This window comes from Cuculus canorus, chromosome 18, assembly GCF_017976375.1.
Source record: "Cuculus canorus isolate bCucCan1 chromosome 18, bCucCan1.pri, whole genome shotgun sequence".
NCBI classification, from domain to species: domain Eukaryota; kingdom Metazoa; phylum Chordata; class Aves; order Cuculiformes; family Cuculidae; genus Cuculus; species Cuculus canorus.
Window position 1 is genome coordinate 7074464 of NC_071418.1, and position 22961 is coordinate 7097424.

A 22961-nucleotide genomic window follows, 5' to 3' on the forward strand; every position below is an offset into this window, starting at 1 on the left:
CAGTGTAGCTCCCGTCTACCTGGAGAATGGAGAGAGGAGAGGAAATCCCAGAGCCACCGCCAAGCTGTTGAGCCTGGGCCAGGGTCAGAAGAGCCCGTCTCAGTTCCTGGCCCATGTGTGGGACCCCAGGGTTGCCTGTGTGGTTTTTTTGCTGCAGAGAAACCTTTGTTCAATGTTTTACTTGGGGATTTGTGTCCAAAATTAAGTCTGACTCCAGCAGCTTCTTATTTGATTTTTGTGGAGCAGCTCAAAAGCTGAGCTGTTTGGGGCTTGCAGTGTGTTGGTGTTGTTTAATTTTTGATGGAAGTTTTTGTGATGCCAGTGGATGAAGAAGACTGGAAAAGCTTGCAGGAAACATCTCAACCTTTTCACAGCTTCCTGGGCAGCTGAGCGATTCCTCGCTGCCACCACGAGCAGATTGCAGCCTCGCTGGGGACACATGCGCAAACCCATTTCTGATGGAGAAAATCTCATAATTACCCTCAGCTGCCAAAGAACAGCATCGGCTTAAGTGATAAGAGGACGAAGAGAGCTCCGAGTAGCAGCCAAGGGGGACAGCAGAGAAGGTGCGGGGCAGGACGAGGCAGATGATGGCACACTAGGCTCGCTGGGAAAGAGATTACCATCTCCCTCTGCCTCAGTCCCACAGATCCCCCTCTGCTCCCACTGGGCAAGGGAATGCCCTCTCGGGTGAGAATGCTTCCCTGATTTTAGCTGTCTGCTATCCTAGGCAGTTTGCACTGCTCTGGGATGCAGGAAGGCAGGACCTGCTTCCACCAGGTGAGTGCTGAGCCCTGTGCCGTGGAAGGAATGAGGGTCACAGCCAGGGACGGAGGGACCTCAGCACCTCTTTCCTCTGAATTTCTCCTGACTTGTCTGACTCTAAGAAGATTAAAGACAGATGGTCTCCATGCTCCCTTGCTGGCACCCTTGCTCGAGGCCGGGGGTGAAGGCACCGTGGAAAAGGGCTCTGGGGAAGGGCCGTTATTCCAGTGTGAGTGCCCAAAGGATGGAGTCTCCTGGGATCCTGCTGTTCCGTGCTGCCCTCCCCGGTTTGTGCTGACTGGGGCTCTGCAGAGCAGGGTTGTTTCCTCCTTCACCCTGAGCTGCCCCCACTCTAAGGAGACTCTGGGCATGAGGGGATGTGGGAGTCGGGAGCCCAGTCGTGCCCTGAACAACGGCTCTGGGTAACCGTGCCACGTGTACTCGGCATCTTGGCTCCTCCATCGGCCACAGGCTCCGCTGTGCTTTGTTAAAGCACTGTGGAAGTGCACTGTGTACTCCTGACAAGTCTCATTTGTGGGGATTTCACACGCAGCCTCTCCCAGTGTGCACTGGAAGCAGCACCAGAGAACAGAATTCACCTAAGGCCTTGTGTGCACCCGCAGCAACTGTGGCGATGCACTTGTGAAGCCATTTAAATTTCCATGTGATGACCCAGTTCAGGGTGGTTTTGCCTCTGGATTTTCCCCACTGCTGCTGCCTCTGGGTGGCCAAGTGACAGCTCCAAACCCTGCTGCTGTGCATGTGCCATCACACTCGCTCCGCGCTGACAGCCCCAGCCTGGAGTGCTCAGACTCTTGATGGTGCTTTCCTCAGCGTTACAAAATGCTGGGCACTCTGTGAGCTGCTCTTCCTGCAGCAGTGTCAGAAAACGCTCATGCGTGCTCCGTGGTCCTCTATGTTTTGCTGGAAGCTTTGGAAAGCAAACAGTTTGTTGCAAAGGGGTTTGCTGCCGCTTTAGAAAGCCTGTTACGCTGGGGGCAGGGCATGTGTCACTTCAGCCGCTGAAGCGAAGGTGGTGGGGATGCTCCAGGGGTTTTCAGTGGAGTAAATTCCAGCCCAGCTTCCAGCAGAGTCGACTCTTCCCTCATCATTTTGAAACAGCCCTGCCTGGCAATCACTGAGCTTCTCAGTGCTGGCGTTGGGTTTGAACCGTGAGGCAAAGGGGCAGCTTGTATTTAGAAGGACACAATAATTGCAAGTCAGATTTGCTTGTTCAATACTCTATTGACAGATTTGCCTTGGCAACCTGGAACAGGGTTTCATTGTATGCATCTTACCTCATGGCATCCTATTGATTGGGTGGGTGGGTTTTTTTTTTTTCTTGTGGGTTCTGGGTGGTTTTTTTCCCCAAGCCTATGTACTCATCCTTTTCCTTGCTTTTCTCTAGTACGGCGTTGACCTCAGCAAGGGCTATATTGCAATCTGTTTCCAGAGTGGCCACAACTTTAAATGCAAGCCAGAGCTGACAAAAGCAGAAGGGCAAATCCTCAAGCCCAGCTGGCCAAGGCTGCGGGCGGACAGGTAGGAATGAATGGGGCCAGCGCCCTCCCCCTCCCTCCAAGGACACCCTCATGGGAGAGTCGCAAAGTCCCTGCTTGGCCGCCTGCGAGAGCGGCCTTGAAGGAAAGAACTATTCATGAATTAACTTTCTGTTATTATTTGGGGTTTAGCCTAGTGTGCTCTGGGCCTGTTTGGGCTCCAGCAGGAGCTGCTGGCCCTGCCAAGGCAGAGGGGAGGAAGAGCTGAGGGCCCAAACTGCAGCCTTGGAGTTTTCGTGGGGAAACCGGAGGATTACAGCTCAAAAAAAAGAATTGCTGGTTTGAATTGCTAATAACGATACGGACTAACGAGCAACATCAGAAATGATGGCGTGCTTAATCAGTGCTGCTTGATAGCAAACACACAGCAGGTCTGCAGGAGCTACCGGTGTAAGAGGAGAGGGGAAGTGAAGCCTCTTGTGTTTTGGAGAGGCAGAACCCAGCCCAAGCAAGGCACTGCCACAAAGCTGGCTCTGTCTGCAGGGCGAGAACTTTGTAAATAATGATGAAAAGAATAAGCCTAGACAGACATCAGCTCCAGGTAGTAGAAGGGAACACAGCCAGCAAGGATTTGAGGGGAAATTGCCTTGGTATGCTTCCTAGCACCTTCAGGAAGCCTATCTGTCTCTGCCTGCTAGAGGTTTTGTCTTAGAGATGCACCCTGGCAGCTCCTGCTCAGGATCAGGCCCTCGCTGAGCTGCATGTGCACAGAGGGGTGGCCAGAGCCCCTGCGCTCGCTCTGCCTGCTCCTCATCCCTCCACCGGTGACTGAGTCCTCCTGCTGAAAGGAGCCGGGTACCGACTGACGATGCTCGGCAGATAAAGAGAAATCTGAAATTTTGCACAAGTGTGCAGCGAGGGACGAATCCCCACAGAATGTGTATCTACACCTCATACCTGCCTTATAAACAGGCAAATCATAAACAAAAATGGGTGGTGTTAAATAACTGCTATCTCAGCTTTAAAAGGCAGCGGTTGGTTCTTGTTTCTTTTGGTTTGAAACCCTTTTTCTTTTCTTCCCTGCAATATGCCCCAACCAGTCAAGAAGAGGCAGCAGTTGGAAACGATTCCTGCTTTCCTTATTTCAGATATTTTATGTGGTTCAAATAAGGTGTCCTCTTTCAAAGTGACAAAGGGGAAGATGTATCAGTTCAAGAACTGCTGCTATCTGAGCAAGGAGAAAGACAGAAAATCACCACCATTACAATCATTACTGCGAATCATGTGCAATCAGCCCAGTAACAGCGGATGAATATCCTGCAGAAATCTACAGGACGGGAGCTGGTGCTGAGCTGCAGGAGACACACAATGATTAAAATGCTTTTAATAGTGGGTTTCAGTGTTGTTTTCACTTATTTTTTTAAAGATTCTATTTCATCAATGGCCTCTCGTACCCCTCCAGTTGCAGTTTCTACGGAGATGCCAAGGATGTCTGGTCACACGATTAAATACATATACATTTCTGTGCATATGTATGCAGCCAGCCAGTCCCTGCCCTCCTTATCGCCTCTTCCCGGCTGTGTCCTGGGAAAAGCCGAGCCTCCCCAAATCGAGGGTAAAATTGCACCAAATCGCACTCCTCCCTGCGCATTCGGTTTTATTGCCGGTATTAGCGGTTTGCGCTCGGTTTGTCTCCTCTGGCAACAGGAGAAGCTTGAAATGTCAAAGGGGAGGGTTAACAAACTCCGCCGGCGTAAATCGCAACGGATGGATGTTTCTTAGGAAAAGCGCTAAGTTAAAAAAATATATATATTTAAATCTTCCTGTCTGTGCTCTCTTTCGGCTGCCGTTCACAACGGATAATAATTCTTACATTAAGCCCCTTCGGCCCTCCAGGGAAATCAAAATTGTAATATCAGTTTGCTTTTTATTGGCTCGGCTCTGCGATCGCGGCGGCTGCGGCTTTGTTATGGTCCCCGGCGCGGTGACATTCAGCGAAGCCTCCCCGGTGCCCCCGGGACCGGCGAGGGACCCCGACGGCTCGGGATGCTCGGGGACGGCGACTGGGAGAGCTGCGATGGGACCGGCCCGGGGGGGGCGGGGGGCATCATCGGGGAATGGGAGCATCCTCGGGGAACCCCCGGCAGAGAAGCCGCCCCGGTGCCGCCCGCGCTCAGCCCCGCCGCTACCGGATCCCGGAGAAAGTTGCGGGGACCCCCACGGGCACGGGGAGAGGGCGGTGGGAAGCGGCCGCCCCGTCTGGTGGCGGAGGTTGCGGAGCGGGCGCGGTGGCACCGGGACCCCCGTGTACCCCCCACCCCCGCGGAGCACCGGTCGCGGTGGTTCCGGTCCCGCACCGGGACGGGGATGCCCCGTTCCACGGCGGCGGCTCGGGGGACATGGAACAGCCTCCGGGAGGACCGAGCTCGGCCGTTCCGGGGAGCGGAGACCCCCGGGGCACAGCACGACCCCCGCAGGGACCGAGATCAGCCACTCCCGAAAACCGAGACCCCCGGGGCACGGCACGACCCCCGCGGGGACCGAGACCAGACGTTCCCGGGAGCCGAGACCCCCGAGATACGGCACAGCCCCCTCGAGGACCAAGCCCAGCCTCCCCCGGGAGACGAGACCCCCCCCCCCCGCCCGCCTTCCCGGGATCAGCCCTACGCGTGTCCGCGCCCGGCGTTGTGCCGTGGCCGGGATGCAGGGGGGGGAAGGCGCGGAGCCGCCGGTCCCCAGGGCCGGGGCTCCGCACCGGGAAGGTGCCCTACTGACACCGGGAAGGTACCCGGCCGGACCCGCTCCACCTGCCCGTGGGAAGGTCGGTTTTCGTTCCGGCACCGCTACGCTCCCCGGAGCAGAACGGGGAGGGGCCGGGGGTCCCCGCGGACACGCGTGGGTCCCAGCCTGTTCCACTCCAACGAGAAGCAGGAGCCGCCGGCCCCGGGCTCTCCGCGGCCGCCCTGCACGCCGCCGTTTGCAGCTCCCGGCACCGGGCGAGGAAGCCTCGCTTCCACCTGCCCCGCGCCCGGTAACCGGGGCGGGGGGGGGGTCTCCACCGCTGAGAACATGGACCCCCGAGCAGGGCTCGGGCTCCTTCGTGCTGTGCCAGGGGCCACCGGGTCCCACGGGAGGAGATGGGGGGCACGGCCCGTGGGGAGGATAGGTGAGACCCCCCCCACCCACGCACCCCGGGACCCCAGCGAAGCATCCTGCGGGCGGTCCCCATCCCGGGGCCGCGCGGATCGCGCACCTCCCGTGCCCGCCGTGGGGACCGTGCTGAGTCACGCGTGGGGCGAGGACCGGGCTGCCCGTACCCCTCCCCCGTAGCCACCCCCCCACCCCCCCCCAGCCACCCCCCCCAGCCGCTGCCCGGCCCCCGCCCGCCCCCTCCCCGCCTCGCTCCCCGGCAGGGCTGCGCCAATCCCCCGGCCCCGGCGTTGACGGGCAGCCGGGGCTCGGGAGGCGCCGCCTCCCTGACGTCTCGCTCCGGGATTTGCACGGGTTGCGGTGCCGCGGCGGCCGGGGCTCAGTGTCTGTCGGGTCGGGCGAGCGGGAGCTGCCGGAGCTGCAGCTCGGTTGCAAGGGCAGCCGCGGACCCCCCCTTCCCTTTCCCCTCCGTCCCCTCCCGGGGCCGGTCCTTCCCGGCTGCAGCATGGAGCTGCCGGCGGTGGGAGAGCACGTCTTCGCGGTGGAAAGCATCGAGAAGAAGCGGATCCGAAAGGTGAGGAGGGCGGGGGGGTACCGGGGCGGGGGCGGGGGGGGCACCGGGGCGGTGGGTTCGAGCTGACACCGTGTCTTTGCATCCCGTGCTTCGCAGGGCAGAGTCGAATACCTGGTGAAATGGAGGGGGTGGTCGCCTAAGTGAGTAACGAACCGAGCGGGAACGGGGACCGGGATGGGGCAAAGGGATGGGGGGAGGTGGTGGTGGGGGGGCGGCTCGATGTCGGGGTTCTCCCTCGCCGGGAAAAGGGGCACCGGGTAAAGCGGGAGGGAGGGATGCGAGGAGCAGCCTCGGGGCTCCGGTGGAGGCGGGAGGCGGGCAGGCGGCGGCTGATGTGCACCAGAAAATGGCTCCTTCCCCCTTTCCCTCCTCGGGAGCCGGGCTCCATATTGCAGAACCGAGCGGGGAGGGAGGGATGGGGGGGGGTGGGGGGGGGACGGGGACGCGGGAAGGGGGGGGGGCGAGCGGGGGGAGAAAGGGGAAAAGGAGGGAATGACCGCAAAAAAAATAACCCGCACCGCCCCGAGAGCCGCCCGCGGAGGCACCGGCCGCTGCGGGATGCGGAGAATTTGGGGTTCGCATGACACTGCTGGGGGGGGAGGCTGCTGGGGGGCACGGGGAGCGGGGGGTCCCCCTCCGCGCTCGGCAGCCCGGTCCTTCCTCGGCGCCGCCGCCGTTTTCCTGGGTCCGGGAAAGGGGATTTGGAAAATTTCATCATGACATGCCTAGAATTCCTCCGGAATAATAACTGCGCTAAATAAACAGTTCCGTCCCCGTGCCCCCCCCCCCTCCTTTTGCCCATCCCCCCCCTCCCCGGGGACCCGAGCCCCCCCCCACCCCCCCAATCCCTTCCGTTCCCAGGCGGGTCCGGTGCTGCGGGGACCCCCTGCCCCGGGACCCCCGGCCCCTTCCCCGCGGCTGACGGCCGCTCTCCTGCTCCCTTCTCGCAAGATATAACACGTGGGAGCCGGAGGAGAACATCTTGGACCCCCGGCTGCTCATCGCCTTCCAGAACAGGTGAGGGGTTGGGATGATGATGATGATGATGGGGAAGGAGGGAGGGGAGGCAGCGGCGGGGACCCCCGCGCCCGTTTCGGTAATTGCAGATGCGTCACGGAGCCGGGGGCCGCGGCAGGGGCGGGAGCGGGACGGCGCGGGCCCCGCGCTCGGGGGCGCGGCCCCGACGGGGCGGGCGGTGCGGGGCCAACGGGCGACGCCTCCGGTTCAAGGTCCCCCCCGCGCTGCGCTCCCCCCACGCCGCGCCTTGCGCTCCTGCCTGCCCGAGGATTCGATGCCTGCGAGTGGAGGAGGCGGCGCTGCTGCTGCTGCTGCGCTTGGACGGGCTTTTTTCTTTTTTTTTTTTTTAATGCTTCTTTCTTTTTTTTTTCCCCTGCTTTTTTCTCTTTTTTTCTCCTTTTTTTTTTTTTTTTCCCTGCCTTTTTTTTTTTTTTTTCCTGCTTTCCATGCATTTGTTTCCTGTAGCATTTTGGCACAAACTGTAAACTTCAGCTGCTCGCTGCAGCAAGGGGAGGCGGGAGCCGGGAAGTTGCCTTGCCAGGCACCTCCTGCCTCAGCAGGCTGGCCATGCTCCCATCCGGTCACCTCTTGCGGGACCCTGAGCCTGCAGCTCTGCACCTGCGAGGCCCCAGCTCCTCTCCCCTCCCACCAGCTTGCTGCACCCATCTACATTCATTGGCACCACGGGAGCTTCCATGCGTGGGCTGCGGGAAGGGGTGCATGCCACGGGTCTGCATGCAGGTGCTGGGGCCTCGCTGGCTTGCACCAGCTCGCTGCACCCCCATACGCTCATTGGCACTGCAGGAGCTGCTATGTATGGGGCACAGGGAGGGGTGCACGCTGAGGGTCTTCGTGCCGCTGCTTGAGCCTCACTCGCACACTGGACCCGCATGTGGTCATTGGCCTTGCAGGAGCTCCCATGCATGGGGTGCAGGGAGGGGTGCATGCTGGGGGTCCACGTGCCATTGCTCGGGCCTCACCGTGACTCTGTTCCTACAGGGAGCGACAGGAGCAGCTGATGGGATACCGCAAGCGGGGGCCCAAGCCAAAGCCGCTGGTCGTGCAGGTAAATGCATGGTTAGAGCCCAGCCTGGCACCTTCTGGGCAGCTTGTGTGCAGCACAGCCTTGTCCCCAGGGAGCTGCTTTCAGCGAGTTTCATCATGCTGAGGAGCTGTGCATGCAGCCCGAGCGCTTCACAATGCCCCGGGGACCCCCAAGCCCCAGCGCTGAGCTCATCAGGCGGTCCCAGCCCCCCTTTCTCTCCGGGCTGCAGGGCAGACCCACTGCGCCCGTGTCCGGGTGGCATTAGCAGGCTGCTCGCAAGCTCGGCAGCAGCAGTCCTGCTTGGCCCCCATTCCCAGACAGCTGATTGAAGGGTGCTTTTCTTCTTTTCATTGCTTCATTAATCTGGAGCAATGCCCAGCCTGTAAGTTGGAGTGGGTTGGGGCCGCCTGCTCGAGAACACGGCGCCCCGTGATGCAGTGTCCCGTAACAAGAGCTTCTGGAGAGGCGGGGGTTTCACCGGAGCCTTTGGTACCTGCCAGAGCACCAGCACCTCCTTCTCCAGTCCCAGCTGACCGCAACCCTTGGCTTTGTCTTGCAGCTTCCCTCCTTCGCCCGCCGCTCGAACATCCTCACGGGGCTGCAGGACCCTGCCGTGGACAACAGGCCGAAGCTGGATCTCAGCTCCTCCGGCAAGAGCCAGCAGCACCAGTATGAACTCAACAGCAAGAAGCACCACCAGTACCAGCCCAACGGCAAGGAGAGCGGCATGAAGCACCAGTCCCACAGCAAAGGGAAGTATTACTACCAGCTGAACAGCAAGAAGCACCACCACTACCAGCCGGACCCCAAGATGTACGAGCCCCATTACCAGCCCAGCAGCAAGGAGCCACAGAGCCAGACCTGCTTGGACAGTAACAAGAGCACCTTGGTCACCCACCCGGACAAGTGGGCTCATGGCCCAGCCAAAAACCTGCTGAGCCCGGTCAAGAACCTCGCTGCAGAGAGCAAGAATGGGGCTGAGAAGAACCTGTCCAGCGGTACCGGGCCTCCGCCAAGGGACAGGGTGACCAGCAATGGCCTTGGGGGCAAGATGAAGATCGTCAAGAACAAAAACAAGAACGGGCGCATTGTGATCGTCATGAGCAAGTACATGGAGAATGGGATGCAGGCCGTGAAGATCAAGTCCGGGGAGCCACCCCGGAAGCGGGCTGCAGAGGAGAGGACTCCTAAAAAGGGTGGGGAGGAGAAGCTGGAGGCTTGGAGGAAGCCGGGGGTGGGCAGCAACTCCCTGAGCAAAGCAGAGGGCGAGGGCCGGCAGCCTCCCACGGAGCTTGAGGAAAGTTCTCGAAAGACTCCCCTGGCCAAGGAGCTGCCCCTCCCTCCGGCCGAGCAGCCCCTGCAACTCACCACCAAGCCAGACCTCGTGCCCTGGTCCCTGAGTCCCATCTGTGAGCACAGCCCTTCCTCCATGGGACTGAACCTCTCCAACCCCAGCTCACGGAAGCGCTGCCTTTCGGAGCCGCACGTGGAGCGGGAGCCAGGCAAGAAGCGCTTGACCTCCCGGAGCATCAGTGCCCCCACCTGCCTCAGCCCCCCGGCCCCTGAGCGGCCAGAGCCGCCCACCCCAACCCAGCCGGAGGTCATCCTGCTGGATTCGGACCTGGATGAACCCATAGATTTGCGCTGTGTGAAACCGCGGGCGGAGGGCGAGCTGGCCCTGGCGGAGGTGAAGCCGGAGGTGCCACCAGTGCCAACCGAGAAACCGGTCGAGGAGCCTCCACAGCCCCAGGAGGCTGCAGAGGAGGAGGAGGAGGAGGCCGAATCCCTGCAGGAATTCAAGCCCTTCTTTGGGAATATAATTATCACAGACGTGACCGCAAACTGCCTGACCGTGACCTTCAAGGAGTACGTGACGGTGTGAGGTGGGATAGCAGCTGCTCCCCATGGGAGCTGCCTGCCCGTCCTGGGGTCACCAGCCCCACAGCCTCCCCCTAAGGTACTGGTGCCCCTTCCCTGGAGCCTATGTGCCCCCTGCCCGTGCCACAGCGGCCGAGCCTGCCGTCTCCGCCGAGGGGATGCCGGGGCAGGACCAGGCATGGTGGCCATCCCTGCCACGCAGGGTGTCCTTGCCGCTGCTCCTGCTTTGCAGCCAGGGGCTGCCCCGGGACCTGTAGGTGCCGGGACAGGCGAGAACGGGGCCCGCCAGTTACTCAGAGTTATAGTATTATATTTTAACAGTGCTAACTTGTCGAGTGATTCTTGCTCCCGTTTGTACGTGGTGTTCTTGAAATGTATTGTTTGAGCTGAAAGCTGGTCGCTCTTGGGCCACGCTAATATATTTATTTGTAGGTATTTATATAATGAAATATAAAGCCTAGATTTATGGAGTCCCTAGATCACCTTATAAACTATATCAAATGAATATTTTCTGTTCTCCTTTTTAACCATTCAGCTTTTGTTAGTCTCGTCCCCTTGCCCTCCTTATGACCTGCAGGACCATCCCTGGTATATATTTTTTGATACTGTACACATGTGGTGTTTCTATGTGCAAAAAAAAAAAAAAAAAATCGTTATCTAAAGCTAAACAAGCTATATAGAAATTGCTGCTATTAGAAATGTCTAAACTATAAGCTTCCAATTATTAATTGCTTGAATGTAAATATTAAATGGAGATGTTGAAAGTGCATTTGATGTTCCGCAGCTAGTGTAGATCGGATTGCAAAGCCCAGCTGCTGGGAGGTGGAGCGCGAGCTGCCAGCAGCGCTTCCTGGTCCGAGGGCTGTGTCACGGGGGAAGAAATGTATCATGCAATCATGGCAAAGGACTATAAACCTTTACAAAAACTATATCAGGATTTGGAGTGCATTTGTTACCGCATATGGATGGTGCAGAAGGTGTCCCTGTGCGGGCAGGCTGGGGTGCTCTGGAGCAGGTGCTTGCAGGTTAAAATCAGCTCTGAGGTGCAGTGTATTGAACACAGTTCTGAGTTTTCCCCCAAATTACAGATGAGAGCGTGTTGCCCGCAGTGTGTAAGGGCATCCCGTTTTCTCCCGTGCTGCCCAAGTGGGCAACAAGGTCATAGGAGCCGGTGGTTCGATGTTTCCCTCTCCCCATAGTGCTGAGGCAGCGCTGGGCTTCTCCAAAGCAAAATGGGCTGTGTGAGATCTGGAAGGCTTCTGGGAGCACAGGCTGGGAAGGTGGCGGCAGTGGATGGGGGATTGCTAGGTCTGAGCCTGGTGCCGCCACCCCAGCAGCATAATCCCTGGTGCTGGGGAACATCATGACTAGACAAGAACTTTTCCAGAAAGCAGCATAGTCCAGATTCCACAAAAAAAAAAAAAAAAAAGCCTGTAGACATCTCTGAACTAGATTAATAATTGCTGGAGTCCACCGAAAATAACAGTGCAGGGCTAATTCTTTACAAAATGGCTCACACCAAACGTGGCAGCATAGCAGCGTGCCCGTGGAGCCCATCTGCAGGCAGCTTGAGACACTGTGCTCTGTCCCCGCTCCCGGAGGGACTCCCTATAACATTCCCAAGCAGAGTTGAGTGCTCGCACAGGAACTGCCCTCTGAATCTTCTGCTTGCCACGCTGACTCAGTTGCCATCCCATCTTGGGCTTTTCTTGAAGTTCATTTCTCTTCCAGAAAAGGTTTTTAGTTGCAATATTATGGTTGATGGTACATTAATGTGTGTGGACAAGAACCTCAAGCTTGTGAGAAGCCAAATCAGTTGGTTTGGGTAAGCTGGACCCTGCAGCCATAATGGAGCTGCCTGAAGGGATGGATGAGCTGCCCCTGCTGCACGCGAGAGCGCACGGTGTCCCACTTGTTGGCCCACCTCATCTCCCCAGGCTTCATTTTATTGAAATAAATTCAAAAGTCAGCGTGGCCACTGTTCTTTTGTAAATTCTGAGGATTATGTGGCATCTGCAGAAAGGTGGGTAGCATCCAGCCAGGTGTCATCTGCTGGGGCTTGTTCACAGTGAGAACAACTCTGTCAGCGGTGTCAGCCCAGGTCTTGCCTATAGATGTTCCCGTGCCAGAGCCACAGCGCTTTTCTGAGGCAGCTTGGGTTAAATCAGAGGAAAAACAACCATTCAGTGTGTGGATGCCATTAGCTCCACTGGGACAGCTGTGGAGGCTTGTATCCAAGTGGAACAATCTCGACTGCGGACGCCGTTGTTGCAGACGTTGGTTTTGGTCTGGTGTAGCTCAAGTCTGCTACTCAGCATGCTCATGCCGCGGTGGGAATGGCTACTGGGAGCTCACAGCAGAAAGATGCCTCCAACCCAGCTGTTTGGTCAAACTTCTTGGTGTGAATGAGGTCGATTCTGACAGCTGGGTTCATTTCTTCTTTCAGTTGATGCTCCAAAGTCAAGGAGAACTCGTGCAATATGTTTAGTGCAATATGTTTAGTGCCTGTGATTATTACCTGCCTGCAAGGGGACCCCAAAATGTGATTGTATGTGCGCGGAGAGCAAGTGGAAATAGGTGAATTAAAAGTGATTAAAATCCACGTTTTGCCTGTTAGCTGTGTTGAATATTGAAAGAGTTGTAACCAACTCAACATGTTACTGGGGCTGTGCAGGTGAATGGCAGAGGCAGCAGTGGCCAAGGGTGCTGGGGACTGGGTGTCGGGGGCAGGTGAACCCCGGTCCATGCAGAGGTTGCTTTAGTGGGAAGCATTTCCCTGCCCATCCCAGCCTTAGCTGGCAGAGCAGACAATCAGAAATGATGCATTTCCCTTGATTAATTAAGCTAATGGTTATCTGAAAACAAAAATGGCAAGGAAGAGGAGGCGCATGCTCAGAATGCGAAATGTGATTTATGAAAGGGGAAGTGCCGCTCCGACAGACAGCGCAGGAGCCAGCCGAGGAGCGGGGCTGGGCAGGCAGCTCGCTCTGGGGCAGAGGCTCTGCCACAGGAGAACTTCTTTAACCCAGGCAAGGGTAGATGAAACCAGCGGGGTTTCTCACAGATAGTAGGATGTGTCTTTTAAACGTGGGCTCCTGGCTGAAGCCTGAGCATCGCTGCTGCTGTTGTGAGCCGGGCCGGCAGCTTCCTTCTTGGGTCTGTAGGTGTGGGAGACTCTTGGCAATCAATAACTGTTTGCAGGTTTACAGTTAGCTTAGCTCATTAACATCTTAAAAAATGGATTGCATTGTGTTGCCCATTTTTAAGGAAACAATGTTCCTCTGTGTGTGTGCTTTCTGAGCTTCCTTTCCCTACGCCCACCGCCGCTCCATGAGCCATGGAAGCACCTAAAATATTGTCTCTGCTGGCAGTAGCTGTGGTTCCTTTGAGGCAACGTTTCCCGGAAACCACATAGCCAGATATTTCTTAGTTTAATAGTTTGATCATGTTTATCACAACTCCAGCAGCTTCCTGTGCAGTGAAAGGTGTGATAAGTAGTTACTGGTTTAAAAGATACACCCTCCCCTTGCTTTGTGCCAATTGGCTGGGAGGGATTAAGTGTTTAGGGTATGAATTACTTATTCATTACCCTCTCATTCCCTATTAAGTGCATCAAACCTAAATGCCTGTTGCTGAACAAATTAATGTAGAGTCCACTATGACTTCCAATGGTTATCGAAGTGATCCGGGACAAGACGGAGCGTCACCACGCTCCATTAGGAAGACTGCTGTGCGCTGCGTGTAATGTATTTCCCAGGAATGCGTTAACCTCTGCTTGGTTTGGATATATTCCAGACAAACATTTGCTGATTTAAAAGGAGAATTTGTGTTAGTAGTTTAGCTCTTCTGAAAGGGTCTGATGCATCCATCTACACAGGGCTGTGCTGAAAGGAGGGATCTCAAATTTGCACCGTAAAGCTGCTTTCAGGTTTCCCCCACCATGAGCCTGTCTGCACTGGTCCAGCCACCAGCTCTCCCTCACTGAGCTCCGTCTCCAGTGATTGCTGTGGCCCTATGTGATTTCAGCAGGCGCTGGTGTGGTTGGAACAGGCTCCACAGGAGGTGACAGAAACACCGTCCCCAGGCAATGGCCACGGGGCAGCTGGCAGCACGAGCCCTGGGGCTTGGTAGAAGAGGTTGCATCTCTGGAATGAGGATGCTGCTAAGGAGGAAGACGTGAACACATGATATGGAGCTGATGTCTTTTAATCAGAATGAGAAACAGCCTCCTGAGGGTTGGAAGACTTCCAGATCTAGACTGGGAATGTGAGAGGAGCTCCTTTCTGGAGCAGAGGTAGGAGGTGTGAGCTGCGGTATGTGATGGAAACTGGAGGATTTCCTAGGCTGCTGGGGTGCTCTGTGCTTTTGCTCTGACGTGGGTGGGGGCAGCTCCTCCAGGCAGTCATTGCAGGCATTTTGTAGGGTTTTTAGTTTATTTTTCCCATTCTCTATCATTTCACTATGCGATGTCAGTCACCGACTGTATGACCTTGCTGAATGTGGTGGCCTCAGCATCTCTACCCCATTGGAGAAGCCTGCAACAAGATAAAGCATTCATGGTCACGTTGTGGGGGGGAGAAAGCACACTGTTCAGGATACATTTTTCCAGGCTGGTCCCCTTGAGCACGGTGGGGCCGTACAGCTCGGTGATGCACGTGTTGGCTGCTATAAACCGTTTTGATTAAACTTGTGTCCAACAGGACTGGTCCAGTGGCAGAGGCTTGCTGTGGAGGTGTTTTGCTGGATTTCCACTGGACTGGTGTCCCTCTGTCTGGGAGAGTGGCTGCAAGAGGGTGCAGCCAAGGTGCACCCCCTCCTGCTGAATTGGAGCTGGGTAAGGGGAACAGCGAGGGGCTTTCTCCTGGTTCTGCCCCATCCCTGAGCCCCCTTGCCTCCCCCATCCCGTGGGGCCGCCTCTGGTTTGAACAGTCAAAAAATGTCTGGCGGTAGGAAATCCTCAGCCTTCTCTGCAGATAAGATCATTTGGATTCAGCCCAGATTCATACAAGATCTGTGTCGGGAGGAGGCGACTGCAAGGACACTGCTCTGTTTACTTTTGTACCAGAAGAGGAAAAAGGCTCCACAGTGCCGGGCACAGCCCAGAACATCTCCCAGCACTCCCAGAGCCTTAGCAAGCATCTCCCAAGGGTCCCCTGCACATGGAAAAGCTCCTACCTGCACCCTGGGCTTAGAAGAATCCCATTAAAAGCAAAACAAAGCAGCTCACTCATTCACAAGGTGACTGCCACCAGCAATATCTGACCCGACCGTGGCTCAGCAGCCCAGCCCAGCATCAGTGTGGAGAGGAAGAATGATTGTGTGAGCAAGTGTTGGATGGAGAAGATGAGGTCTCAGCTCCTGGGCCAGGGAGGAACCAGCACTCCCAGGAAGGGACCCCCTGATCGCTGCAGGGACAGACAGGGGATGGGGACAGGGCTGGATGACATGGGAGAGGAGCTGTGGTCGCTGCGGCTGGGCACTGTGCAGGCTGCAAGGGGGGACAGGGAGGAGAGAAGGTAGTGGTGGTAGAGCTGCTGATATCCATCCCCGGGTCTGTGCTGGTGCATGAAGTCTCATGGGTGCTGAAGGGGGGTTACTGCATGACGGACATTTGGGTGCAAACAGGAGGCAAACAAGAGGCTCTGTAATGATGAAAGTTTGGGGCGGGGGCTGAACGTGGCCAGGGTCTCCTTTTCGCAGGCTGGGACCTGACAGTGCTTCCTGTGGTAGGGTGAGATCCCAGGCTCACCCGGGAGCAATTTGCTGGCACCTCCTGAAGTCGTATCTCAGAGGGAGCCGTCAGTTCAGCTGACACCGTGATGTAGTTTAGAGCAAACTGCAAACATGAAGATTTATTTTTATCGGACAAGCAGGCATATAAAACACGCCGTGCAATGCAGTGCAGCCTGGTAGGAAGCACCCTGAATCCCAGGAGTTGTGGCTTCAGCACGCCAGGCTGTGTGCCATCCCTGGACCACCCTGCTGACAGTAGGCGTTAGGGGTGAGGAGAGAAGGAATCTTCATTGCCAACTTCCAAACCCTCCAGGATCGCTGTCATACACCAGGATCCTTTTGTGAGGGATGGTACTGGCACCAGTTGGGAGGACAGATGTTGACCCAGCCAAGTCTAGAGAAGAGAAAGCTCCAGGGAGAGCTTAGAGCAGCTTCTAGTATTGAAAGGGGCTATAGGAAAGCTGGGGAGGGGTTCGTTATCAGGGGGTGCAGGCACAGGACCAGGAGGGCTGCTGTAAGCTGAAGGACAAGAGATTGAGATAAGGCATTAGGAAGAAATTCTTCACCATGAGGGTGGGAAGGCCCTGGCCCAAGTTGCCCCGAGGAGGAGTCGTGGCTGTCCCTTCCGTGAAGGTGTTCCAGGCCAGGTTGGATTGGGCTTTGAGCTACCTGATCCAGTGGGAGATGTCCCTTCCCATGGCAGGGCGTGGAACTGGATGGGGTTTGAGCTCCCTTGCAACCCAAATCGTTCCATGATTCTAAGTTGCTGAGGCACAGCTCTGCTGGTGTTTCTGGCTCTCTGTCCCAGGGAGGTACTAGGAAGGGAGTTACAGCCACACTCCCGTTTTCCAGGGGGGTTGCACATTGCCATGGTCTGAGTGTGGATACAGCTTTTCTGGTGTAAGTGCGCTTCAGTCAGAAGTGCTCGCGTAGAGCTGAGAAAGGAAATAACCTAAACCTTTAGGTCGTATTGCTGCTGTGCTGTAGCAGCCAGCACAGAGAAGCCTTACAAATATAGAAAATAAGTTTAAAAGACTTAAATATTATTATAAAATGCATTAACCAGTAGCCTGACTGTAGGGTCTGACCTGACGGAGGTTTTAACAAATGTGTTTTTAGTGTTGGATGTAAAAACTGTGCCAAGCGGAAATTCTCCTTGTGCCAACATAAAGACACATCTCCCAATCTCCTGGGAAGCCACTGAGTTTCATCAACATCTGCAGAAGGGATGAGCCTGGGATGTACAACACAAAGAATGGTGGTGTTCGGTAACAGCCGTGGGATGAGCTACAGCCCAGATCTTCCAGAGGGATCAACCTGCCCTCAGCTGTGGATTTGTTCAGAGAAGGGCCTGGGGTCACTCGTGTTTGCCTTGTTCCCCTCTCTCTGACACCCAGCATGGGGACTGTGTGCCTTTTGTTTGTGAAGCACAAGAAAAGGACAACCAAGATGACTCAATTTTCAAAAGTTACCTCTGGGCTGAAGCTAAATATGGAACATTGCCAACCACACGCTGTTCTGGGAGCAGGGGCCAGGGTGGAAATTCAGACTCAACATTTCCCTCCCGGCTAGTGCCGGCGGTGGTCGGGCAAGTGCAGGGAGAGAGCATCACCTCGGGGCTGGCCAGGTGGGACCTGACTGGTCCAGCCTGTAATAAATGTTGGACGCCGAATAATTTCAATCAGTCCTTTTTATTAATAATCAAGCAAGTGGAAAGCGAGCAAAAGCAGCGCTGGGTGACAGGGGAGTCTCCGCTCCACTGCTGCCACACCCTCCAATGTATATGCAGTCCTTTTATATAGTCCATCTTCCGTGCATTCATTGCATATCTTCCGTGCACACCTTGCCATTCCGCTAGGAAGCTATTTTATCTTGAGTAACAATAAGCAAAGTACACTCTCCATATAAGGCAAGCAAAGTACACAAATTGCAGAAGTTATCTTATCTTGAGCGGCACAGCAAGGTTACATATACTGTATTTTTGTAAAGAAGAGTTTCCTTTCTCACACTTTGTTGAATTTGTATACCCTAATAGTTTAATTAAACAATTTTACTTTTAACAAGCCTGGCCGTGGGGATGCTTGGAGGTGCCAAGTGACCGCATGGGCATTGCCACACCAACCTCGAGGCAGGATCTGTCCCCGGCTGCTTTAGAGAGTGAGGAATTGATCCTGGAGCTAGAGGAGAGGAAGAACCAGCAGGGCAAGGAGGGGACCTGCCATCAGCAAGGAAGGGAGTGAGCTTGTGGGCTAAAATGGCCACGCTCGGTTGCAGGCGTGGGCTCTGCCATGCGGCAAAGGGTTAACCCACCCCTCCCACTCCCCCCCCCCAAAAAAAAAGAAAAAAAAAGGCATGCTGGGAAAGGGGAAGGCAAAACTGCACCGGGAGAACTTGTGCGGTGGGGGCGGGCGGGCAGTGGCAGGCAGCGCTACCAGGAATGCCCTCGGGATGCTCCCGGTGCCGGGGATGGGGGGGGGGAGCGGCGAGGAGAGCTTCAAAACACCCTTTGTGCGAGCTTGGACATCAGGAGTGGAAAAGATGGGGGGTTGGTGGTTCTTTCCCCTCTCCCCCTTGGCACTGGGTTTCTCTGCACTGGTATCTCTCCATCTCCTGCTTCCCGAGGACTGGACGCCCGTTCCCACCGCTGATGTCGCAGAGGAGAATGCGCTTCACCAGACACCGTTCGTGAAGATGCTCAGAGCTCACAGTGGCAGGGACTGGAGGAAAGAAATCATTTATATTTTAGTTAAAAAAAAAAAGAGCTTCAGGTTCTTTTAAATACCAAATGCAAACATTGGAGAGGGGAGGTTTGTTCGGTATCAGCATCTCGAAGCACAAAATAAATGGTAATTTTCACATATGCTAGTAAACGTTAATTTTCACATATGTTAGTAATTCCACATGGCTTGAAAAATGAAGGATGAGCCGTTGTCCCTGAATGTACCCATCCATTTGCAGTGCGGTGCAAGCCAGGCAGTCATTTTAGCATCAGAAATGTATTTTACAGCCACTGCCCTCTGCGTGCGCTGGGTCCAGCCGTGCTACTGTCCTTACCCCGCCTGTGTCCTTCCAGCACAGGGAGTCACCAGCGATAGATAAACCAGGGAGATTCATTGTGGCTTTACAGGGAAGACGACGTGATGGTCAGACACGAGAGGTGCCCTGACTCTCCCTGGCTGGTCAGGTGGAATGATGTCTTATCTTGAGTTTAAGGGCTCAACCTGACCCTGAGCCATTTTTAACCCGAGGTGGGAAAAACCCTCTCTGGGTGTCCCTCTGTGCTTCGAAAAATTCTTAACTTCCTCTCTGGTCTCTGCTTTCCTGGTGGTTTTCATTTTTCTGGCTCTGCCGCCTCAAGCAGACCCACTTTCACAGCGTTTGATGCTCTGCTTTAACTCAGGACTCAGAAATAACTCCAAGCAAACGCAGTGCAGGGAGACCCAACAAGAAGACATCTAATCTAATGTATCGCATTTCCATAGCTTGTGCTGCAAGCAGCAATTTGTGGTTCGTCAGCAACGGCTGAGCAGAGACGAGCATTATCACAGGAATTCCTTCCATCTCTCGCCTGCGTATGTGACAAATAAGTCTTGGCCGTGGCGTTGTCTTCTCTTGTTTCGGACTAACAGGCTTAACTCTATTTTTCCTTTCCCTGAAAAGGGAGTTTTATTTCTGCCTTGCCCACCTCCGTTCCCCGTGAACTGAAACTTCGCTGCATGGTGCAACATCTCATGCGCTTGGAAGTGAGAGATGGCACCTGGAGGCCGTAAATAACAGCACCTCGAAGACGTGGGCTGGTGAGAGCGTTCAGCAGAGGTGCTTGGCACAGCTCCGTGCTAGCTGGCTTTCCAAGAGCCGGGAAATCCGTATGGGAGGGTCTGGGACTGCATCCTGGGAGATGCTGAAACACAAAAGGATGCGATCATCTTGCGGAGAAGCCGCCCGGCAGCCGTTTAGTGCTGGGCTCAGTCATCCTCCGGGATGTAACCCCACCAGTGAGGGGGGCGCTCCCAAAGGGTTCCCACCTGGAGAAAGGCTGGAGCAGCCAAGGCCGAGCCTACCCGGGCGGGGCGGGGGGGTCCCGGCCGGGAGCTGCTCCCCACTACCAGCAGTGCGGGATGGCTCTGCACCAGCATCCAACCCTCTTTGGGGAGCAGCCTGCCTGGGGGGAGCTCAAATGCAGCCCCCCGGGGCAAGGGCCACCTCTTCCAGCCGCTCTCCCTGTCCTTCCGTGCCACCGTGCCCGTCGCCTGGGGGGACAGGGACAGGGACAGGGACAGGGAGAGCAGCTCCAACAGGGAGGATTCCCCGTGTTTGAAGGAGAAAATCACGGCAGAACAGGCGGTACTGCCTCGGTGTGTGGCACTGGTGAGCCCGCTCTCGGTCTCCGGTAGCTCAAAAGAGATCCTGAAATATTGGAGAGGAGTCGGCGAAGAGGCGGAGGGATGCGGGAGTGCGGGAGGGAGCCCCGGGCGCTGGGGGCAGTGGGGCCGCTCCGGATCTCGAAGGAAAGGTTAAGGACATTTTGATCAGCTCGTAAACCTCTGCACAGGGATGAAATTCAGGAGCTCAGCCGAGCTTTCATCTCGTAAGCGAAGACACAAGAGGATCCAGCGGCTGCAGTCCGCACCGGCAGGAGCTGGAGCTGGAATGCGGTGCCATTTTCACCGCGTCAGGAAAAAAAAAAAAAAATCCAGGTGGGAGGGCAAAAACTGGGACTGCTTGGCATGGCATCGCTCTAAGATTCCCTGCCATCCAGCCCGGGGCTGCTACTGCAGGATTCAAATAAAAAAAAGGGGTGTAATCCACAGCCTGTGTGATGGGGATGGGCAGTGGGTGATTACACGCCCCCCACCCCGGTCTTAAAATGCCCCCCCTCCCTCTTCATACCCATCTTTTATGCACTCCTGGGAGCCTCCTTGCCCCGCTGGGTTTGTATCTTTAGCAACTGCGAGTTTAATAAGATTGATTCCTTCTCTAAAGGGCGCTTGAGTGTGTTTCACTGTGCCCGCAATCACCGCACGCTGGCGGGGCAGCGCGGGCGGAGCGGGGCAGCTGCGGCACGGGGCTCCCGGGGGCTCCCACGGGTGTCCGAGTGTATGCCAGTGTCAGCCGCGGGGAAGCGGAGCAGAGGTGGGGACACCCCCCCGCACCACGCCTGGGGTCCCGCGTGGGACACGCAGCGGCACTGCGGGGAAGGGGAGTGGGGACAAGGGGGAAACCATCGGCTCAGACAACGGCGAGAGTTGGGGGCTCTGGGAGGCTGCCCGGGGGTAACGTGGGGAGCGGCGAGGGTCCCCCAGGAGAAGCTGGAGCAGAGCAGGGCAGAGACCGGGGACCAGCCCCGAATCGGTGCAGCACCGGGGGCTTCGCGGCGGTCCCGGCGTCGGGGGGACCCGTAGCGAGAAATAGAGGAGCCGCGAGGGAAGAGGTGGCTGCTGCTGAGCCTCTTCCCCTCGGGAAACACAGGGCGAGCGGGAGGTCCCGGAGACACCGGCCGGCTGCGTCCCACCTCGGGAGGAGACGTCCCGCGATCCCAGCAGGAGCGGGAGGAAAACGAAACGGGGGCGAGAAAGCGGGGAGGGAAGCCAAAGCCCGTGGCGGCTGGGGCGGAGGGGGCCCGGCGGGGCGCGGGATGCCGAGCCCGGCCCGGCGCGGTTCAGCCCGGCCTGGTGCGGTGCTCAAACCCGCATTGCAGCAGCGGCTGCCGGGCCGGCGGGCTCGGCTCTCGGCGCGGCGCTGCATTGCAGCACTGCAGGAGCCCCCTCCTCCCTTTCCCAGCTCCCTTCTCCTCCCACCGCCGCCGCTCGGTTCCGGAGGCCCAGCCCGGGGCACGTCCCGTTCCCGCTCGCACGGGGCATCTCCTGCAGCCGCCCCTCTCGGGTCTCCCGCATCGTGTCACAACCGAGACCCCCCCCGTCCCGGGAATGCAGACGCGGGGCCGGGGACACGCATCCACTCGCTGTCCCCCCTGGTTGGTGTTTGCCGCCGGCGTTCGTTAACCTTTGCGAAGGTGGAGGGACCGGCCCGCCCCGTCGGGGCATCCCCCAGTCCTGCCCGCCGGGTCCCGCGGCCACGGCCCCGCGAGTTGTCCTGGCCGCCCCTCTGCCCCGCAGCACCGGGCTGGCCACGCTGCCCGCCCCGCTGAGCCCCCGGCATCGCGTGGGCCACGCATTGCACGGCACTGTGCCCACGGGCGTCCCGCGAAGGCGTTTGGGCTTCTCCAGCGGGGAACCGGTACAGCCACCGGTTCCGGGCAGGGCTGAAGGACGGGGCTCTGCACCGGGCGGCCCGGCCCCGAGGCAGCCCTTGCTCGACGGGAGGGTCCCCGAGGGCCGTCGGGGCACTCGGCGCTGCCCGTGGGGCGGGCGGAGAAAGGCGACCACCGCCGCATCCACGACACATTGGGAGGGGAGGCTGGTGGCTGTGTTCCCTCGCCTGGGGACAACGTCCCGGACACCGGAGGCAGCCCCGCGTGACCGGGTCCTGCGTGGATCCAGACAGCCGCGACCCGCGGCTGCTGCGTGTGCGCGGCGCGAAGGGGAACGGGGCGATCCCGGTGGGAAGGAGCCGGCGGCGGCCGGGCATCCCGCGACCTGCCCCGCTGCCAGGTGCGGCTCCGCGGGGGCGGAGGGAAACGGGGCTCCGAGCTGGGGGGGTGGCCCCCGCCCCGGCACAACGGGGGCCGGTTCCCAAGGCTCCCGCTCTGTCTCTGCTTTGGGAAAACGCCAGCACGGTAACAAAATGGCGGGGAAAAGGGTGGGATTGTCACGGCAAGCCTTGCAGTGCAGCCCCACCGCCCCCCAAGGCACCGCCCGGCCGGGCTCGGGGCGCCCGTAGCGGCGGGCAGGCAGCGGGGCGGGGGCCCCCCCCGGGGCTGTGCAGCCGCCCGGCCCCGCCGCCCGGCAGAGCTCCGGTAGAGACGCAGCTGCAGAAAATGGCTGCTCGGCGGAGCCCGCTGAATCCTGCCATGGGCGGGGGGGACACGGCGAGGAAGCAGCGCAGCCCCCCCACCTCCGGCCGCCGGTTCCCCATCGCCCCCTTCGGGGGGAGTCCCGGGGCAGGCGGCGCGGGGGGCGGACAGAGACCCCGCAGCACCGGAGCGGAGCCCGTGAGGCGGCGGGACCCGGTGGAGCCTCCCCGGTGGGGCCTCACCTGCGGAGCAGGGGGGAGAGAGAGGGGCACGGGGGCCGCCCGCTTCCATCGTGCTCAGCCCGCCCCGGCGCCGGGACGGGACGGACCGGCAGCCCCGGGCTGGTATCCGCCGCGGCGGAGGAGCCCCACGCCCCGCAGCCTCTCC

At 57.8% G+C, this 22961-nt stretch overlaps 1 protein-coding gene across 1 annotated transcript; it reads left to right on the forward strand.

Moving 5' to 3' along the window:
• The first annotated feature begins 5729 nt into the window (after positions 1–5729).
• Positions 5730–17866, forward strand: CBX4 (chromobox 4). The gene is made up of 5 exons (XM_054083474.1): positions 5730–5988; positions 6085–6128; positions 6940–7005; positions 8005–8071; positions 8610–17866. Exons 1-5 carry the CDS (start codon positions 5920–5922, stop codon positions 9930–9932), a joined length of 1569 nt encoding a protein of 522 aa, XP_053939449.1. The 5' UTR covers positions 5730–5919; the 3' UTR covers positions 9933–17866.
• Positions 17867–22961: the final 5095 nt, after the last annotated feature.

Excerpts from the sequence above, each read along its gene's own strand:
- CBX4 (XM_054083474.1), top strand. The coding sequence starts at position 5,920 with ATGGAGCTGCCGGCGGTGGGAGAGCACGTCTTCGCGGTGGAAAGCATC. Across the intron at positions 7,006-8,004 it reads CTCATCGCCTTCCAGAACAG|GGAGCGACAGGAGCAGCTGA; the intron begins GTGAGGGGTTGG and ends CTGTTCCTACAG. Across the intron at positions 8,072-8,609 it reads CAAAGCCGCTGGTCGTGCAG|CTTCCCTCCTTCGCCCGCCG; the intron begins GTAAATGCATGG and ends TTTGTCTTGCAG.